This window comes from Oreochromis niloticus, linkage group LG15 (genome assembly GCF_001858045.2).
Source record: "Oreochromis niloticus isolate F11D_XX linkage group LG15, O_niloticus_UMD_NMBU, whole genome shotgun sequence".
NCBI classification, from domain to species: domain Eukaryota; kingdom Metazoa; phylum Chordata; class Actinopteri; order Cichliformes; family Cichlidae; genus Oreochromis; species Oreochromis niloticus.
The window spans coordinates 6,257,394-6,273,458 of record NC_031980.2 but is presented as its reverse complement, the minus strand read 5'-3'; the positions used below and the strand labels follow the sequence as shown (position 1 = coordinate 6,273,458).

Below are 16,065 nucleotides of genomic sequence, written 5' to 3'. Positions count from 1 at the left end.
CAGCTGTGTGATGTAAAAAACAAGACAACTGTAAGGAGGCTAATTTATCGTTATAATTAAAGAAAGATAACAAACCAAACTACATCAGTAGTGTGTGTGTAAGTCACTGACTGCTTTATTAGATACCACAACTGCTTGTTAATGTAAATATCTAATCAGCCACTCACATACCAGCAATTCAATGCATTTAGGCACGCAGACATGGTCATGGTGACCTGCTAGAATTTAAACTGAACATAAGAATGGGGAAGAACGGTGATTTATTTGATGTGGCATTGTTGTTGGTGCCAGATGGACTGGTGAGTATTTGCTGGGATTTCCAACACAACCGTCTGGAGGGTTTACAGAGGATGGCCTCACAAAGAGACAATATCCAATGAGCAGCAGCTCTCTGGGTGAAAATGACTTGTTTATGTCAGATGTCAGAAGAATCACAATAGAAAACTGGAAAAACATTGTCTGGTTTGATGACTCATTATTCTTTCAGTGACATTTGGGTGGTAAGTGTCAGGATTTGGTTTAAACAACATAAAAGCACAAAGTTCAGGCTGGTGGTGGTTGAGGACATTTTCTTGGCAACCTTTGGGCCCTACTGCACTGCCCTAAGCCTACTTGGTTAGTATTGCTGACCACGTCCATCCTTTTATGACCACAGCGGACACAACTTCTGATGGCTGCCTCCAGCAGGATAACACATCATGTCGCAAATCTGAAATTATCCAACAGTGGTTTCTTTAACATGAGAATGAGTTTACTGCACTCAAATGCCCTCCCTGGTAATTGGATCTCAATCCAATAGAGCACCTTTGGGATGCGGTGGAACCAGAAATTCATATCATGGATGTGCAAACAAATCTGCATCAAACTATTTATGGAGACTGGAGTATAACTGCCAGAATAACATTATAACCTGAATCCAAACAGTAGAATTAAACTGTTGTAGCTCAAATGTACATTTTTTTTACAGTGGGAAACTGTTTTAGATTACAATTGGCTCACTGTAAATACATTGTGAAATGTGTTTTGTTTTTTTAAAACACTGTATTACTTTTCCTGTCATGTTGTCATGGTAATAAGCATACACCACATGCCTTTGGCTCAACAATCCAATGATGACTGAGTTCATCGGTCCAGATTTCTGAGAGTCCTGGACTGTCAGACACATAATAATGCCACTTTGCATAACCAAAACAAAAGAGAAGACTACAACCGAGTCGGCAGTTACAGCACCGCCCGTGATTCAGAGGAAATTAAAAGTAGGGATTGAACTGAAATTAGTGGGAGAGATGGGAAAAATAGGAGGGGGGTAGAGAGGGACCACAAAGAAGAGATCAATATCTTTTGTATAATTACCTTCAGCTTCCTGGGTTGCTAGGAAACCAAACAGAAATGAGAGAGAGAGATGTAGAGGGAGAGATGAACACTGAGACCGAGATTAATTTCAGGCTTTCACAGATTTGCAACTGTGTTTAAATAAAGCTTGCGCGAGCAGACTGGAGAAGTGGTGAAGAAGATGAGGAAGAGAAGTTGAAAAGTGCGATATGGGGGATTAAGTGGAAGTCAGGGGAGGAGTGGGGGGGTGGTATGTCAGTATTTCAGCTATTACATGAATAATGGCTGAAATACTGACAGTGATTGTCTCTTCGTCTGATCTCGCTCTCCACTGTTTCCTCTCACCTCAACCTCCCTGCCCTTGAGTTTTCTTCTTTTTTTCATCCCTCATCTGCTTTGTCTCAGCTTCCCGTCCTTCTCCTTTCTTCCTCGGTTTTGTAAACCTGCTGTAAACCTAGCTGTGTATTCACAGGAAAGAACAGCAGATAGCTTTGAAAATGAGCGCTGCAATTACACAATCATTACACAATCCATCAGTTGTAATTATCTATATTACAGACTGGGGACATTTGTAAATGTGTCTCTTCTCTCAACCATTATCTCACGCTCGGAAAAAGCGCTCGTGGAGATGTGTGAACACATTAAATAAATGTAAACAAAAAGCACTGGGCTGTAATCAGTTGGATTGGAATTACGCTGCAGGAAAATCGTGCAAAGGTCTTCTTTAGGGTCATCATGCATGCTAATTTAAGCAACAGTGAGTAATTTTTGCATTAGCTTTATGGATCGGCTTCATTCAGAGGCAGCAAATGATGGCACTGTTCCTTTAAATGGAGGGGGGCAGAGGGAGAGAAAACAGGGAGAGGGAGAGAGAGACGTAGTAGAAAAACGGGGGTCGGTGTGTGCGCTGTCTGCTCTCTGTCTCGGAGAGGTGTGTAGGATTAGCTGGATTTTACTGAAGAAAGAAAGAAAAAGAAAGAAAGAAAGAAAATAAGAACTTGCAGCACATAGTTTGAGGATTTTACTGAAGATGTTGAAAGTATTTTAAGGAGGCTTCCTTAAGGACATGCTGGACATGTATGGAAACAAACAGACGATGTCACTGACTGCTGATGGTGGACACAGTGCTTTTTAAGGACTCACAGTTACAGGATTTTGAAACTTCTGCTTTGTTTGAGACTTTTTTTCCCTGATTTAAAGTGACTTTTTCAGACGAATCTGTGCATCTCCCACATATGTTCCTGAAGACAATTGCTCTCCTGAGACGTGGATATGTGTGAACATTTGTTAAGCTGACTTTAAAAATATATCTCATCTCAAATAAAATTAAATATGCATTGCTTTTCTATAAAGAGTTTAACCGTTTTTGCCACAAATTCACATTTCTAGCTTGTTGATGCTCCTGTTTATTTGCCAGTGAATGTGTCATAACTGTGAGTGGAGAGCCAGCTGATGACATGAACTGATGAATATTTAGCTAATCCTCTGTGGATACAACTATTTTTCACATTTATTTTGCCCTCATCTAAATCATAATCCAGGGGAAACAAATCTCACCTGCTTACCTGAAGCTGCTTTTAATCAAAAGAGAAAAGAGAGATGGCACAGAAAGACGGAGGAACGGAGCAGGGGCGTGTCAAAACAGATGATAATCTGGGGGCTAAAGCCATGTCCGGGGGCCCTACAGCAGGTGGAGGAGTGGTGGTGGAGGTCAGGGAGAAGAAAGGCCCCCTGAGAGCTGCAATTCCCACAATGCCTTTCCCTTTGGCGGTCATCTGTCTCTTTCTGAATACCTTCATACCTGGACTTGGTAAGATAAAAATCACACTTTCTTCTTCTTTTCTTTTCTAATTCCCTCTAATTTCACCTGGTTTTTGGTTTGGTTTGGGGCTCAGGTGCAAACAGTCAGCAAACTCACAAGACGAGGTGTACAAATGTAAAGGCAAAAAAAAAAAGAAAAAAAAAGAGAAGAAGAAATACTATATGAATTAGATCAGAAAACTCAGAGGAGTGAAAAAAATAGTCTCCCTCCTTGTATTTTCCTGGGTTCTTTCATAAATGTGTGAGAAAAGTGTTAAGAATGAGACAACCAATCAGGAGCCTGGTGACGTGATGCTCTGACCTACTTCAAAGGGCAGGTCCAGCCAAAGCCATTTATTCTTCATTCAATATGGAGGAAAGGCTCATCAACACAGTAGCCAACCACCCGGAGCTTTATGACACTAGCTGCTTTCTCTACCAAGAATTTTAATATTATTTCAAATACATTTTTGCAATGACTAATGTCTCAGTTCTACTACACAGCAAATATTGGCACAACTTGAAATTTATTTCATTTTATACTAATGAAAAAATATACTACTATATAGGAACATAGTGAAGACCAATTATTTAAGAGAATAAAGAGAGGTTAGTTTATTTTGGAGGCAAGCACCATTTATTAAGAAAATTTAAAAAAGATAGAACGCTCTTTAGAGGTTTGTGGGTGGCTCTTACAAGAGCTGTTGTGGGGAAGTCACTGGGACTTCAAATGAGCATATATTAGCACAGGTATCAATAAAGGCCTACAGTATTCAACACTTTTACTAACCGCAGGCAGACAGACAGGCGCTCTGCAGGTGGGATTGAGCGCCTGTAGTTGGTGTCTAGGCAGGCGATGCTTGGACCAACGCGGGACAGCAGCTCCTCAAACTGGGCAAGGGAAAGACGGTGGTACCGCTGAAAGCGGCCGTCATCCAGGCACAGCTCCTGGAGCAAGTGGTGAAACTCACCAAACTGCTCACGCTTGTGGAGGACCTGATGGACCAAGGTATGGCGAGGACGTCCTTTACGCCGCTGCTCTGCTCTCCACAGCAAATAGAGAAGGGAGACTCTCCCTTCAAACGCTAGATCGACAGCTGCCATCTTGCAAACATACCGTCTGGCACTACTTCCTCCCACATTTCCGCTTCACGTGCGTGAAAATTGCATATTTTGAAGCGCGACCAATTCGCGTTAGTCGCACGTCGAGGTGCAAATGTTCACGCGACCAGCTAGGGGCGTCTGGCGCTTTTTGGTCGCACCTATCGCGTTCGGTGTGAACGCACCTTAAGGACATCTCCTGGCTTCATCTTCATGTTTCCCTCTCACCACATAAACTCCATGTCATGCTGTGGCTCCAGCAAACATCAGCTGCTATTAGAAAGTAATATAAAATAAATTCTAACAGCAGATGATCAAACTTAAAGGTGCTGTTGTTGTTCAACCACTAGTTTTCTCTTTCTGGCGCAATGTGGATATAAACAAACAAGAGAGACGGGACTTGCGACAGAAAAGCCAATCAGCTGATCATTGATCAGTTTCATGATTGAAGTAGCAACAGGAGAGGGGGGGAAGGCAGCTGCGCAGCGTAAAGACACAGAATAACTCCAGCTTTGCGTCTGAAGCTGACACTCCGGTGCCTATGTCAAAAAAAATCAACACACTGCTTCAGAAGCACTGTGTCGAGGCTTGATTCGGTTGGCCAGAGTCACGTGATCAGTGACCTCCGAAGCTTCATTTAGAACGTAACTGATTCAGCGGTTTATAAGGAAGTGAATAATTCGCGGGATTTGTGGAGTGTTTTGATGGTGAGAGATAGCAAACCACTGATCATTCTATTAAGAGATATGGAACCAGCGAGGAAGAGAGGAGGTTCTGTAGTGTGGGAGTATTTTGAGTTGATTTTGGTCAGTTTTGGTTGTTTGCCAGCTTTGTGTTCTTGTTGTTTGTTTTTGTTTTGTGCGTGTTTATTTTTTCTGAAAACGTGGAAAACTTAAAATGTCAAAAATCTGCTTTTCATAATATAAATATAATTAAATAACTTTAGAAAGACTTCCATTTGACTCTTTACATTTAATGTAATAAACAAATATGTTTTATTTTTAAAATAATCTTAATCTTATTCTACAAAATGTGCAGTCATTTAATTTGCTTATTCCTGCTTCTCCACCAGTTTCTGTGCACTCCAGCCTCTTCTGTTCCATGTGAGAGGATTTTCTTTAAAGCAGGGGAAACATCTCCAAGAAAACAAACAGACTCGGCCATTGCACAGAGGAACAAATTCTCTTTTTAAATAAAAATGAAAAAGCGTTACCTTAAATCCATCATGTTTTTAATTTACAAGTACATAAGCATTTTCCCTTTCCAGTTCACAATCAATTTTACCCCCAGGTCAAAAATATGTATAAGAAAATTGGCCTAATATAATATTATTTATAAACATAGCTGTTCAGCTGTCCAGTGATTAACTGCACAAGTACATGGAGGCAGGACCTCACAGCAGAAGGATACTCCATAATGTGTTGTACATTATTATATGTATATTATATGTATTTATAAATTATTGTATTTATCAGCATCAAGACGTCACAAGTAAAGAAAGACCACACCATGGTGCATGTTTAAACAAGGAAAGTTTATTTATCAAAATTATTTACTAAATAAATAAACAACAATTTTTTCACCCCAAAAAATACATGTTCAAAGCAACACAACGGTGGCCCAATATCAAACAGAATTCCACTCTGTAGAGTACGCAATCATAATGAAGCAGTTCGTTTTATTTTTTAGATTCAAGCTGCTCTTCATATTTTTAGCTACCAGATGTAACCACAGAGGACTGTATTAAATAAGCTTCGAGTAATGAACCGTTTTTCAATTCAAGCTTCAGTGCTCCAGAAAACTTCATTTGGCCATCACTACTGTAACAGTTATACAGAGTAAGTAATTGCCAGGGGAAATAAATCTGGTCTTCAATACTCAATACTTTGATCTTTGCCACCTTCAACAGGAATGAGTGCAAGTTGCCAAAGCTGAAGAGTCTTCTCCTGTCATTTTTAACGGCAGCTTTCATCCAAAGATGTTGCACTATTGCTATCTCCTGGCTTTTACTCTCACTTCACTTCCAAATCCTTAGATCCTCTTGATGAGACCAGTATTTCTCAAAAAACGAAAAACAACTCCTTTCCGTTCATCATAACTTAACTGATTAACCACCTTTTCAAACATAAGTTCCATTACACCACCCATTTCTACCCTCAACACTCTCCTTTGACTTACTTCCTGATACTAATAAGCACATGTTCAACCATCTCAATAGCATTACACCAATTACATAACCCAGTCGGATGTTTCCCAATCCTAAAAAAAGAGTACCATTCAGAAAACAATGACCTGTTCGTATTCTACTTATAATTATCTCCTCCTGCCTATTTAATCCACTATGGCTCTTAAATTCTATTGTGTTTTGTACCCTATATAAATGTCTCCCTTTACTTCATTATCCCATGCCATTTTCCAGAAATTCTTACATTCTATCCAAACTATGCTTTTCCCTTCAGATTTTGACAATGGTATCTGCACAGCAATATCTACTTTTTTAACAGCTTTAGCCAACCTATGTGCTCTTTCATTACCCACAATACCTATATGAGCCGGAGTCCACATTATTGCTATATTTTTATTTTTTTCAGACAATCTATGATGAGCAAGAAGAACGTCATACAAAACTTTCTGATGGTTACTTGTATTTCCTTTTTCAATGCTTAATAATGCTGACAATGAGTCACTACATATTATTACTTTTGAAATACTGCTGTCTTCCATTCATCCTAAAGTCAACAGTATGGCATATAACTCAACTACATATGTATTCACAAGATTTTATGTTCTTTTTGCAATCTTGATACTTAACTCTCGAATTACCACTGCCACACTAGTTGCTTCAGTTTTTGGATCTTTCGACCCATCTGTATACACCTGTAAATAGTCACTGTACTTGCTCTCTAATCCATTATAGAATTCTTGACAAATATCCGTTGTAAATTTCCTCTTCTTAGTATCCATTAATACTTTAATGTATTTCCATCTTCATGTGGGCCGTAAAGGCCACAACCGAAGGCTTTGTCATATACTTAAAATGCTCTCCCTCTATCATCCCCAACCCACCCAAAACTAATTTTAAAATCCTTTCCTCTTTCCCAACAATTCTCTAACACTTTCTTAACAGGACAGTTTTTATCATGACCTTTCAAATTTATCCAATAGTTGACCATCAGCTGTTGCCTTCTAATATATAGTAGCATTTCTCTTGATTCCACTAGTAGAGCACATATTGCCGTTGTTTTAACTGCCCCTAAGCAAAGTCTCATTGCTCGAGCTTGGATAACGTCCAGTTTCTTTAAGCAACTTTTAGCCGCTGACCCATATACCACACACCCATAATCTAACCTTGATCGAATTAACGTGACATAAATACTTTAAAGTGCATCAAACTTGGCACCCCATGTCAGCCCTGCTAAACACTTCATAATATTAAGAACCTTTTCACTTTTCCCCATAACGTGGTCTATGTGATTTTTCCAAGTTAATTTCTTATCAAAAACTACACCCAAAAAACGAAAACAATCAACCCTTTCTAGCTCTTTCCCATACAAGTATAACAGTTTGTTTCCCCCTATTTTTTATTTGTGAAAAACATTAATTTAGTTGTCTCAACAGAAAATTTAAAACCCGATGATACACCCCACTTTTCTACTTTATCTATTCCCCCTTGAAGTTTCTTAATGAGATGGTCAACATTCTTCCCCCTTACCCATAATGTTCCATCGTCAGCAAAAAGTGACTATCAGATATATCTTTAAAAATATCATTGATCATAACTGAAAAAAACGTTGGGCTTACTACACTTCCCTGAGGGGTTCTATGTTCTGTTTTACATGGCTCTGAAACATGCGATCCTATTTTAACTTGAATTTTCCTGTCACATAAAAAATCTAATATCCAATTAACCATACTTCCTCCTATCCCTGCTTCCCTACTTAATCATTAGACCCTCTCCCCAAAGCATATCATATGCCTTTTCTACATCAAAGAATACAGCAACTAGCACCTCTTTATTAACCTTTGAGCATTACTACCAATTGTACTACAGAAATCTCTCCAACATGTCCTCTTTGTTCTTCTTACTGTACTTCTGACTTTTGCCTGTACTTTTTTGTAGTCAATTACATGTTGAAAATTATGAAATTATGTTTGACCAAGTTAAATGCTCTATTTCTTTCTCTTACTACCAACTTACATTCATCATTCCACCATGGAACTGATCTCTTCCTAACCTTTCCTGATGTCTTTGGAATAGCCTCCTCTGCAGAGCTTAAAATACTTTGACTAATTTCTTGATTCATTCTTTCAATACTCAAATGATTTCAAACCTATAAAAGCTTCCTCTCACACAACCTATTAAATTCCCCCCCAATTTGCCTTTCCAAACACCCACTTCCCTCCTAACGTTTCAGGTACCTGTACTTGACCCATCCTTATTTTACTGACTACAAGATAATGATCACTACCAAATGACTTACCCCTTACTTGCCACTCACATAATGGGGCCAAAGAACGAGAAGCAAATGTTAAATCTAATACGGATTCCTTACCAGAACTAATGTCAATTCTTGTCTTCTTCTCATCATTCAAACATACAAGATTTTTATTGTCCAGAAATTCCTCTAACACTTTACTGTTATAGTCTACTTTCTCACTCCCCAAAAGCGAATGATGTGCATTAAAATCTCCACACCATATTATATTTCCTTTCATGCCTATTTCCTCCAGCTTATTGGGGTGGGGTGGCTGTAGCTCAGGTGGCACTAATCAGAAGGTCGGTGGTTTGATCCCAGGCTGCCTCCTTGGGCAAGATACTAACCCCATGTTTGCCCACTGGTGGTGGTCAGAGCCCCGGTGGCGCCAGTGTCTGGCAGCCTCGCCTCTGTCAGTGCGCCCCAGGGCAGCTGTGGCTATAATGTAACTTGCCATCACCAGTGTGTGAATGGGTGAATGACTGAATGTAGTGTAAAGCGCTTTGGGGTCCTTAGGAACTAAGTAAAGCGCTATACAAATGTAGGCCATTTACCATTTTTATTTAACTCAAGCTTTTTACAAGGATTGTAAAAGTTAATAACCATAATTAACTTCCCTCCTATCCAAACCTCAATTACTACATACTCCAGATCCCCTTCCCTTTAAATTATTTTATATGGAATACCTTCCTTAATCAATGTAAGACACCCACCCCAATTTTCTTTCTTTCCTATCATATCTAACAGCAATGTTTCCATACACTCTAAAATCCAGAGAAGGCTTCAACCATGTTTCCTGAATACAAATTGTGTCAGGTGTTTTGTCTGATTGTATATAAACTGCTTAAAATCTTGACCATTTGACAAAAGACTACTTGCATTCCACTGTAAGAGTAATATGGTTATAAGAATTACCGACCACATTATCCCTCTTGACTTGCCTGACTACCTAGTTCACCTCTTATATCCTCCCACCTGATATTCTTCATGTCTAAACTATGACATGCTGCCTTCACAATAATCTGAATCCTCTCCGTCTTGGACTTCACATCTGAGGTTGCATTTATTACTCCTGCAATGAATATCACCATCTTCTTCTTCTCTTCCTCTATTTTCCTTTCAAACATTTCCATAACCTTTTCCATTACTTTCCATTACTTCTCCTCTAACCTGGGTTTCCCAATCTGTCTCTCTTGCTCCACCATTTTACACACCTCTGCATAGGTCACTTTCTGCAGTACCCGTTTTTTGAACAACTGTCTGCTGCCTCAGCACTTCACATCCCCAAAAAGCAACACTGTGTTTTCCTCCACAATTACAACATTTTGGTTTTACTCCCACGCCACACTTCTCATAATCATGATCTCAAGAAAATCGAGCACATCTCCCCATTCTTTTACACACCTTGGTAATATGTCCAAATTCTTGGCAATTGAAACACCTCATTGGTTTGGGTACAACCTTCCTCATACTGAATCTTATTAAATCCAAAGAAGCCCTCCTTTGGTACCTCTTTTGTTTCAAATTCCACCACCACAGTTTCTGTTTTTACTTTCTCTGGACCTCTAGTCATTCTCCTTGCTCCTTTAATTTCTACATTCCTTAGTTTTAAATTCTCCACCAGTACTTTCATAGTTAAATTTAACGGTACTCCCACAATAACTCCTTTACTTCCATTAGTTCTCCTTTCCCCTACTCTTACAGTATTCTTCACTTTGACTTTGCACATCCCCACAAGTTTCCTTGCTTTTTCCACCTGCACTTCTGTGTTACAACCAACCAGTAAATTTCCATCTCTGAGTATCTTAGCATATTTGATTTCCCCAACTTGTGCTTTAAGTGCTCTTGTTAGCTTAAGTGGATCCATGTTCTTCACGTCCTCTTCCTCAAACCTTACAACAACATTCATACTTGGACTTGTTCCCTCTTCATTACCTTCACTATCAGTTCCTTCTGTGCTACCCTCACTTCTCTTTTTCTTCTTCCTTTCACTAGCCCTTCACCTCTTACCCCCCTTTCCAACTTATTCTCTTCACCCTGACCACCAATCTCTTCCTCTTCACTACCATCCATGTATTCCACTCACTCCTTCCGCCCTCCATCGGTGCCAACCTTGGTCTATGAGAAGAAGTCTGCAGAAGACCGTTACTGGACCTGTACAGGCCTTTGGCCAACTCTCCTACTTACCTCACTCACACACCAAAACCACCAACCAAGCACACCTTAAACCCAAACCCACACTAACCACAACAGCTATGCTGCACACTTTGAAACTGTCTGACCTCCCGTCACGCCACTCCTCTGTTCGTGTCTCTGAGTTTCTGTGTCCTCTCTCCACCAAACTTTCAAATTCCACCCACTCTCACCTTCACCGCCCCGCCCGACCAGAGCTCAAGAGTGGACCACAGCTGTTCCTCTGATTAACAGCTAAGGGAGGGGTGAATGTTCACACTGCATTCACAGACATCATGCATGAACCAACATCCACCAAATCTAAACAACAGCAATTGTTTTGTAAATTATGGCTCCATTTAGTTTTAAATAAATCATCCATCAGGAAGGGTATGTTTTACTGCAGATCTACCTAATGACAAGTTGCTTCCATATGAGTGCCCAGTGTCCCTCTGTTGTGTCACCCCTTTGGAGTCTTCACACATGCTAATTTAAGGGGCAGAGGGAGAGAAACCAGGGAGAGAAACCAGGGAGAGGGAGAGAGAGACGTAGTAGAAAAACAGGGGTCGGTGTGTGCGCTGTCTGCTCTCTGTGTTGGAGAGGTGTGTAAGCTTAGCAGGATTTTACTGAAAGAAAGAAAGAAAGAAAGAAAGAAAGAAAGAAATAAAGAAAGAAAGAAACAAATATGATGATTAATTGAGAAAGGCGAACAAAACTCCCATTATTTCTTCAACCTAGAAAAACATCACTCTACCATTAACAGTATTGTTAAGCTAAACATCAATGGGGTTATTACTGAAGACCATACCGAAATAGCTCATTTTTGTTCCAACTTCTATAAACAATTTTACAGATCCGATTTCTCACAGGCCTCAACAGACTCCTTCCTGAGCTCCATTTCTACTAAGACCTTAACTCAAAATGATATGGAGTTATGTGATTGACCTATCTTGCAGCAAGAGGTGTTGAGCGCTACAATCTTCTCAAATAGAAAAATTCACTAGGAACAGATGGTCTAACTGCAGATTTTTACAAGGTTTTTGCTACTGAGCTGGCTCTGTTTTTGCATAAAGTTTTCATGGAAAGTCTTAATGAGGGAAGTCTTCCACCCACTATGACTCAGGGACTAAACACACACTGATTCCCAAACCCAATAAAGACCGTTTACTTTAGATAATCGGCGCCTTATTTGACTGCTTAATAAGACTCTCGCTCCAATTCTAGCAAAGAGGCTCAAAATGGTCCTGAGTTCCCTCATAGATGAAACACAATCAGGTTTTATGGCTAAAAGACACATAACCAACAATATAAGACTAGTGCTTAGACATTCTAAATTACTTTGAACTTTTTAATGGCAATGTATTAATATTATTTTAAGATTTTTTTAAAGCCTTTGACACTGTGGAACACCAGTTCATTTTCAACCATTGAGACTCTATACAGAAATGGTAATAGCTCAGTGAAACTAATTGGTGGAACTTGTCCTAGATTTGATCTGTCAAGAGCAGTGTTGGGACTAACGCGTTATTAAGTAACGCGTTACAGTAACTACGTTATTATTGTGGTAACGAGCACGGTAACTAGTTATTATGCCAAAACCAGGAACGCGTTACTCGTTACTGGGATTTAGATAGGCTCGTTACTCGTTACTTCGTGTGGTGGATATCGCGGCGCTTCCACAGATTCAATAACATTAGCAAGTGGTGGAAGCCAGCAGGTGGATGAAGGAAAAGGGAGGCAAGAGGAGAGACCCGAAGCGGCCGCCGGTCCGCGTGTCAGGTGAACTGAACTTCAGGTAAGAAGTTATGACCTGCAGTCTATCTGGGTCAGATATAAACCAAGTTTAGGTGGAGTTTATTTTCGGTATGCTGACATTTTAGTACTGCGTGCTAGCTAGCATGACGGAGTTTCTATACAGCTGGGTGGGTGCTATGTTACTGATGTTGAACTTTATTTTGTTCATACGGTTAATTATTAGAGTTGCCAACCATCCCGTAAAAAACAGAATTGTCTGGTATTCAGAGAAAATATTTCGCGTTTCGTACTGAGGTGAAAAGGAACACAGTTTGTCCCGGACTTCAGCTACAATGAAAAAGACACAAAGCTGAAGCTGCACAGCTGCCTCTTCTTCTCTCATTCTCTCCCGTTTCTACTTCAGTCACGAAACTGATCAATGATCAGCTGATCGGCTTTTCTCTCTTGTTTATTTATCGCCCACTTTGCGCCAGAAAGAGGAAACCAGCGGATGTCGCGCTAAACAACAGCAGCACGTTTAAGCTTGATCAGCTGTTGTTAGAATTTATTTAATATTAATTTCTAGTATCAGCTGATGTTTGCTGGAGCCACAGCTGTAAAAGCTGCTGGTATGATGTCGGTTTGGTTATCTGGTGAGAGGGAAACATGCAGATGAAACCAGGAGATGTCCTTACTGAATCATCAGAGCTGAACAGGTGATGGACAAACAGGTTTACCTTTTAGGTGACATGGATGAGTTGAAGGGAAGTTATGAACTCTTTCTGAGAGACAAATAACACCAGGATCCTTTTCTACGTAGCTGACAGCTGGTAACTGTGCAGGGGCGGATCTAGCAAAGTGTTGCCAGGGGGTCAGGTAGGGCATTAACAGGGAAAGTGGGGCACAAGGAAATACTTTTCTTTATTATTCTCATTTAAAATGTCTCGCTTTTAAAAAAATAATTATCTGAGTCTTACAACAAACAATTGATAGATTGATACATATATACCATCAGAACAGTGTACATCACTGTCACAACAGTGTTTATTTTCATTCAAAGGCTTTATGATTTTTCCTATAATGGCGGGCCGGTCTCTAGTCAAAATGCCCGGGACAATTTTTTTGTCCCAGTCCAGCCCTGTATGCAGCTCATCTGCAGTCTGGTGTTGCCTACATCTTCCTATTCAGAAGGCAGAATTTCCAAGTTCTGAGTACAATCAAAAGCACCACGACTGCAGTTTTTGTGTTGGATGTAAAAAGCAGGCTAGAATCATGGCGGCGGTCAACGACGGTCCAGGCGTGGGATTTCTCTCGTGGAAATGTGCACATTATTTTTTCCTTTCTGTTGGTAGGTGGCACAGTGCACTTGTGGCAAGTAAGCAAGCTAGAAGACTGGCAGTCTGGCTGGTATCCAGTTACGGAAGCAACACATTAACAAGAGAATTCTGAGTAAAACCAAAGTTACTTTCCCTAGTAACTAGTTACTCTGAAAGTAACGAGTAACTTGAAGTAACTGAGTTACTTTTTTAGAGAAGTAACTAGTAATGTAACTAAGTTACTAATTTAAAGTAACTTACCCAACACTGGTCAAGAGGCATTAGACAAGGATGCCCTGCCTCTCTGTACCTCTTTTTACTAGCTGCCCAACTCTTAGCATTATGCATATGCTCAAGTACAGATACGCTCACACATACGGCAACATTAGGTGACTCAGGTAGAGAAGATGTGTTTTCAATTTCAGAGAAACGGGTTTCAACCGTAGCATCATTTGCCCTCCTCCTCCGATTCTTCTTTCCCCTGCTGACCACAGAACCGCACTTTGTTTGCATGTTGGGGAGTTGCAGCTCATATATTTTTGTAATGGAACTTGTTCTGCTACCTTGTACATGTTCTGCACAGAGACGCATGCACGTATGTGCACACGCGCACACATGCATATGATATCAGCTTAATAAAAGGGAGAGGAGCTGTGTGAAAGAAGACAGACACCCAGCTGTGCAGGCGAGCAAGCAGGCCGAAGAGACAAACAGAAACAAGCAGGACAACAACAACGAAGAAGAAGAAGATGATGATGAAGAACCGCGTCATTCTGATGGCCTGCATCGTTCTTTTGTCGTCTCTCATTACGTCTGACAGTAAGCTGACTGCATGCTACTTATTTTTCTCGTAAAGGGCAAATTGCTCCTCTTTTTCTGTCTTTCAAAAGTCAAAATTTGGTCGTCTGAACTTTTTAATTAAGCGTGATCGTGTTTGCTGAAAGGCCAAAAAAGGAGCACGATTTAAAAAAGAAGTCTTAGATGAGCAAAAGCTAAAATGAAAGACATCATTATTCATCAAAATACAGACAAACTGAACTGAGGCCTTTTAACACAACATTACTGCAACAGTCAAAGTCCTGTGATTTATTTTGAAAAGTTCACAGACACAAAACAGCCAACTGTAAAAGACAATTTTACGGTGATATAGTGACGTAATTTTCCACTTGGATTTCTTTTAATAGTTCTTTATATCTCTATAATGTTTTCAGACACCTTCGGTCCAGACAAATGCTGCTTTCAGTTCCTCCACAGACGTCTGCCGGCCAACAGAGTGGCGAGCATTGAATACACAGACAAGCGGTGTGCAATGGAAGGCGTGCTGTAAGTGACTCCAGCGTTCAAAATAAGAAGACTAGTATATATCTAGTATGCTTACAGATATATTTAAAAATATACAAGTTGTCAGTATAATTAATTTTTGTCTCTGTTTTAGCTTAAAGACGGTGACTGGTAGACAAGTCTGTGCTGATCCAACCATGCAGTGGGTAAAGAAGATCCTTGAATCATTCCAACCGAAGAATGCCACCACCCCTGGGCACGAAGGATCAGAATAACCGAGTGTGCAATGAACATTTTAATAACAGTATAACCAAGCAGATCTCTTGGTGTATGAATCTATTTTCAAACCGTCAAATCTTCAGATTGATTTTCTTTTCTTTGTCTGTGTATAAGCTATTGTAGAGCAAAACATATACTGAAAATGCAAAATAAAAAAATAAAATGAAAGTTATTTTTCAGCTTGTTTTTGTTTGCTTTTACTGTGCAATCCAAAGTTTGATCTAAAAGAATGAAATCCTGCATTCACTGGGTTAATACACACTGCATTACCTCCAGTAAAAGCGAAGCATCAAAGTGTGATGTGGTTTCTGGTTGATGAAGCCACAGGAAATTTTAAAAAGGAAAAGAAAAGAAAAAAGAACCACAAAGAATAAAACTAAATGCACACAGCAAAAAAATAGTCAATCAGATTAGATTAGATTACTTCAGGATTATTATTGTCATTGTTATGTTTTAGAAACTTTCTTTTAACCCTGTGTAAATAAGATATTATTTCTGGCTGTGATGTATCTCTGTGGCCAGCAGATGTCGCTCTATTCACTATTTTATTTCTCTGGCAAGGCTAAAAACCTTTC

At 39.8% G+C, this 16,065-nt stretch overlaps 1 protein-coding gene across 2 annotated transcripts; it reads left to right on the top strand.

Moving 5' to 3' along the window:
* The first annotated feature begins 2,004 nt into the window (after positions 1-2,004).
* LOC106097905 (C-C motif chemokine 3) lies at positions 2,005-15,649 on the top strand. Of its 2 annotated transcripts, XM_019345455.2 has the most exons (3): positions 2,201-3,142; positions 15,142-15,253; positions 15,366-15,649. In XM_019345455.2, the coding sequence occupies exons 1-3, from the start codon at positions 2,932-2,934 to the stop codon at positions 15,484-15,486; spliced, it is 444 nt and encodes a 147-aa protein (XP_019201000.1). In that variant the 5' UTR covers positions 2,201-2,931; the 3' UTR covers positions 15,487-15,649. The 2 variants fall into 2 exon arrangements, with proteins under 2 accessions (XP_025755039.1, XP_019201000.1); XM_025899254.1 differs by lacking the exons at positions 15,142-15,253; positions 15,366-15,649 and adding an exon at positions 3,928-4,494 and having other exon boundaries at positions 2,005-3,142.
* The last annotated feature ends 416 nt before the right edge of the window (positions 15,650-16,065 follow it).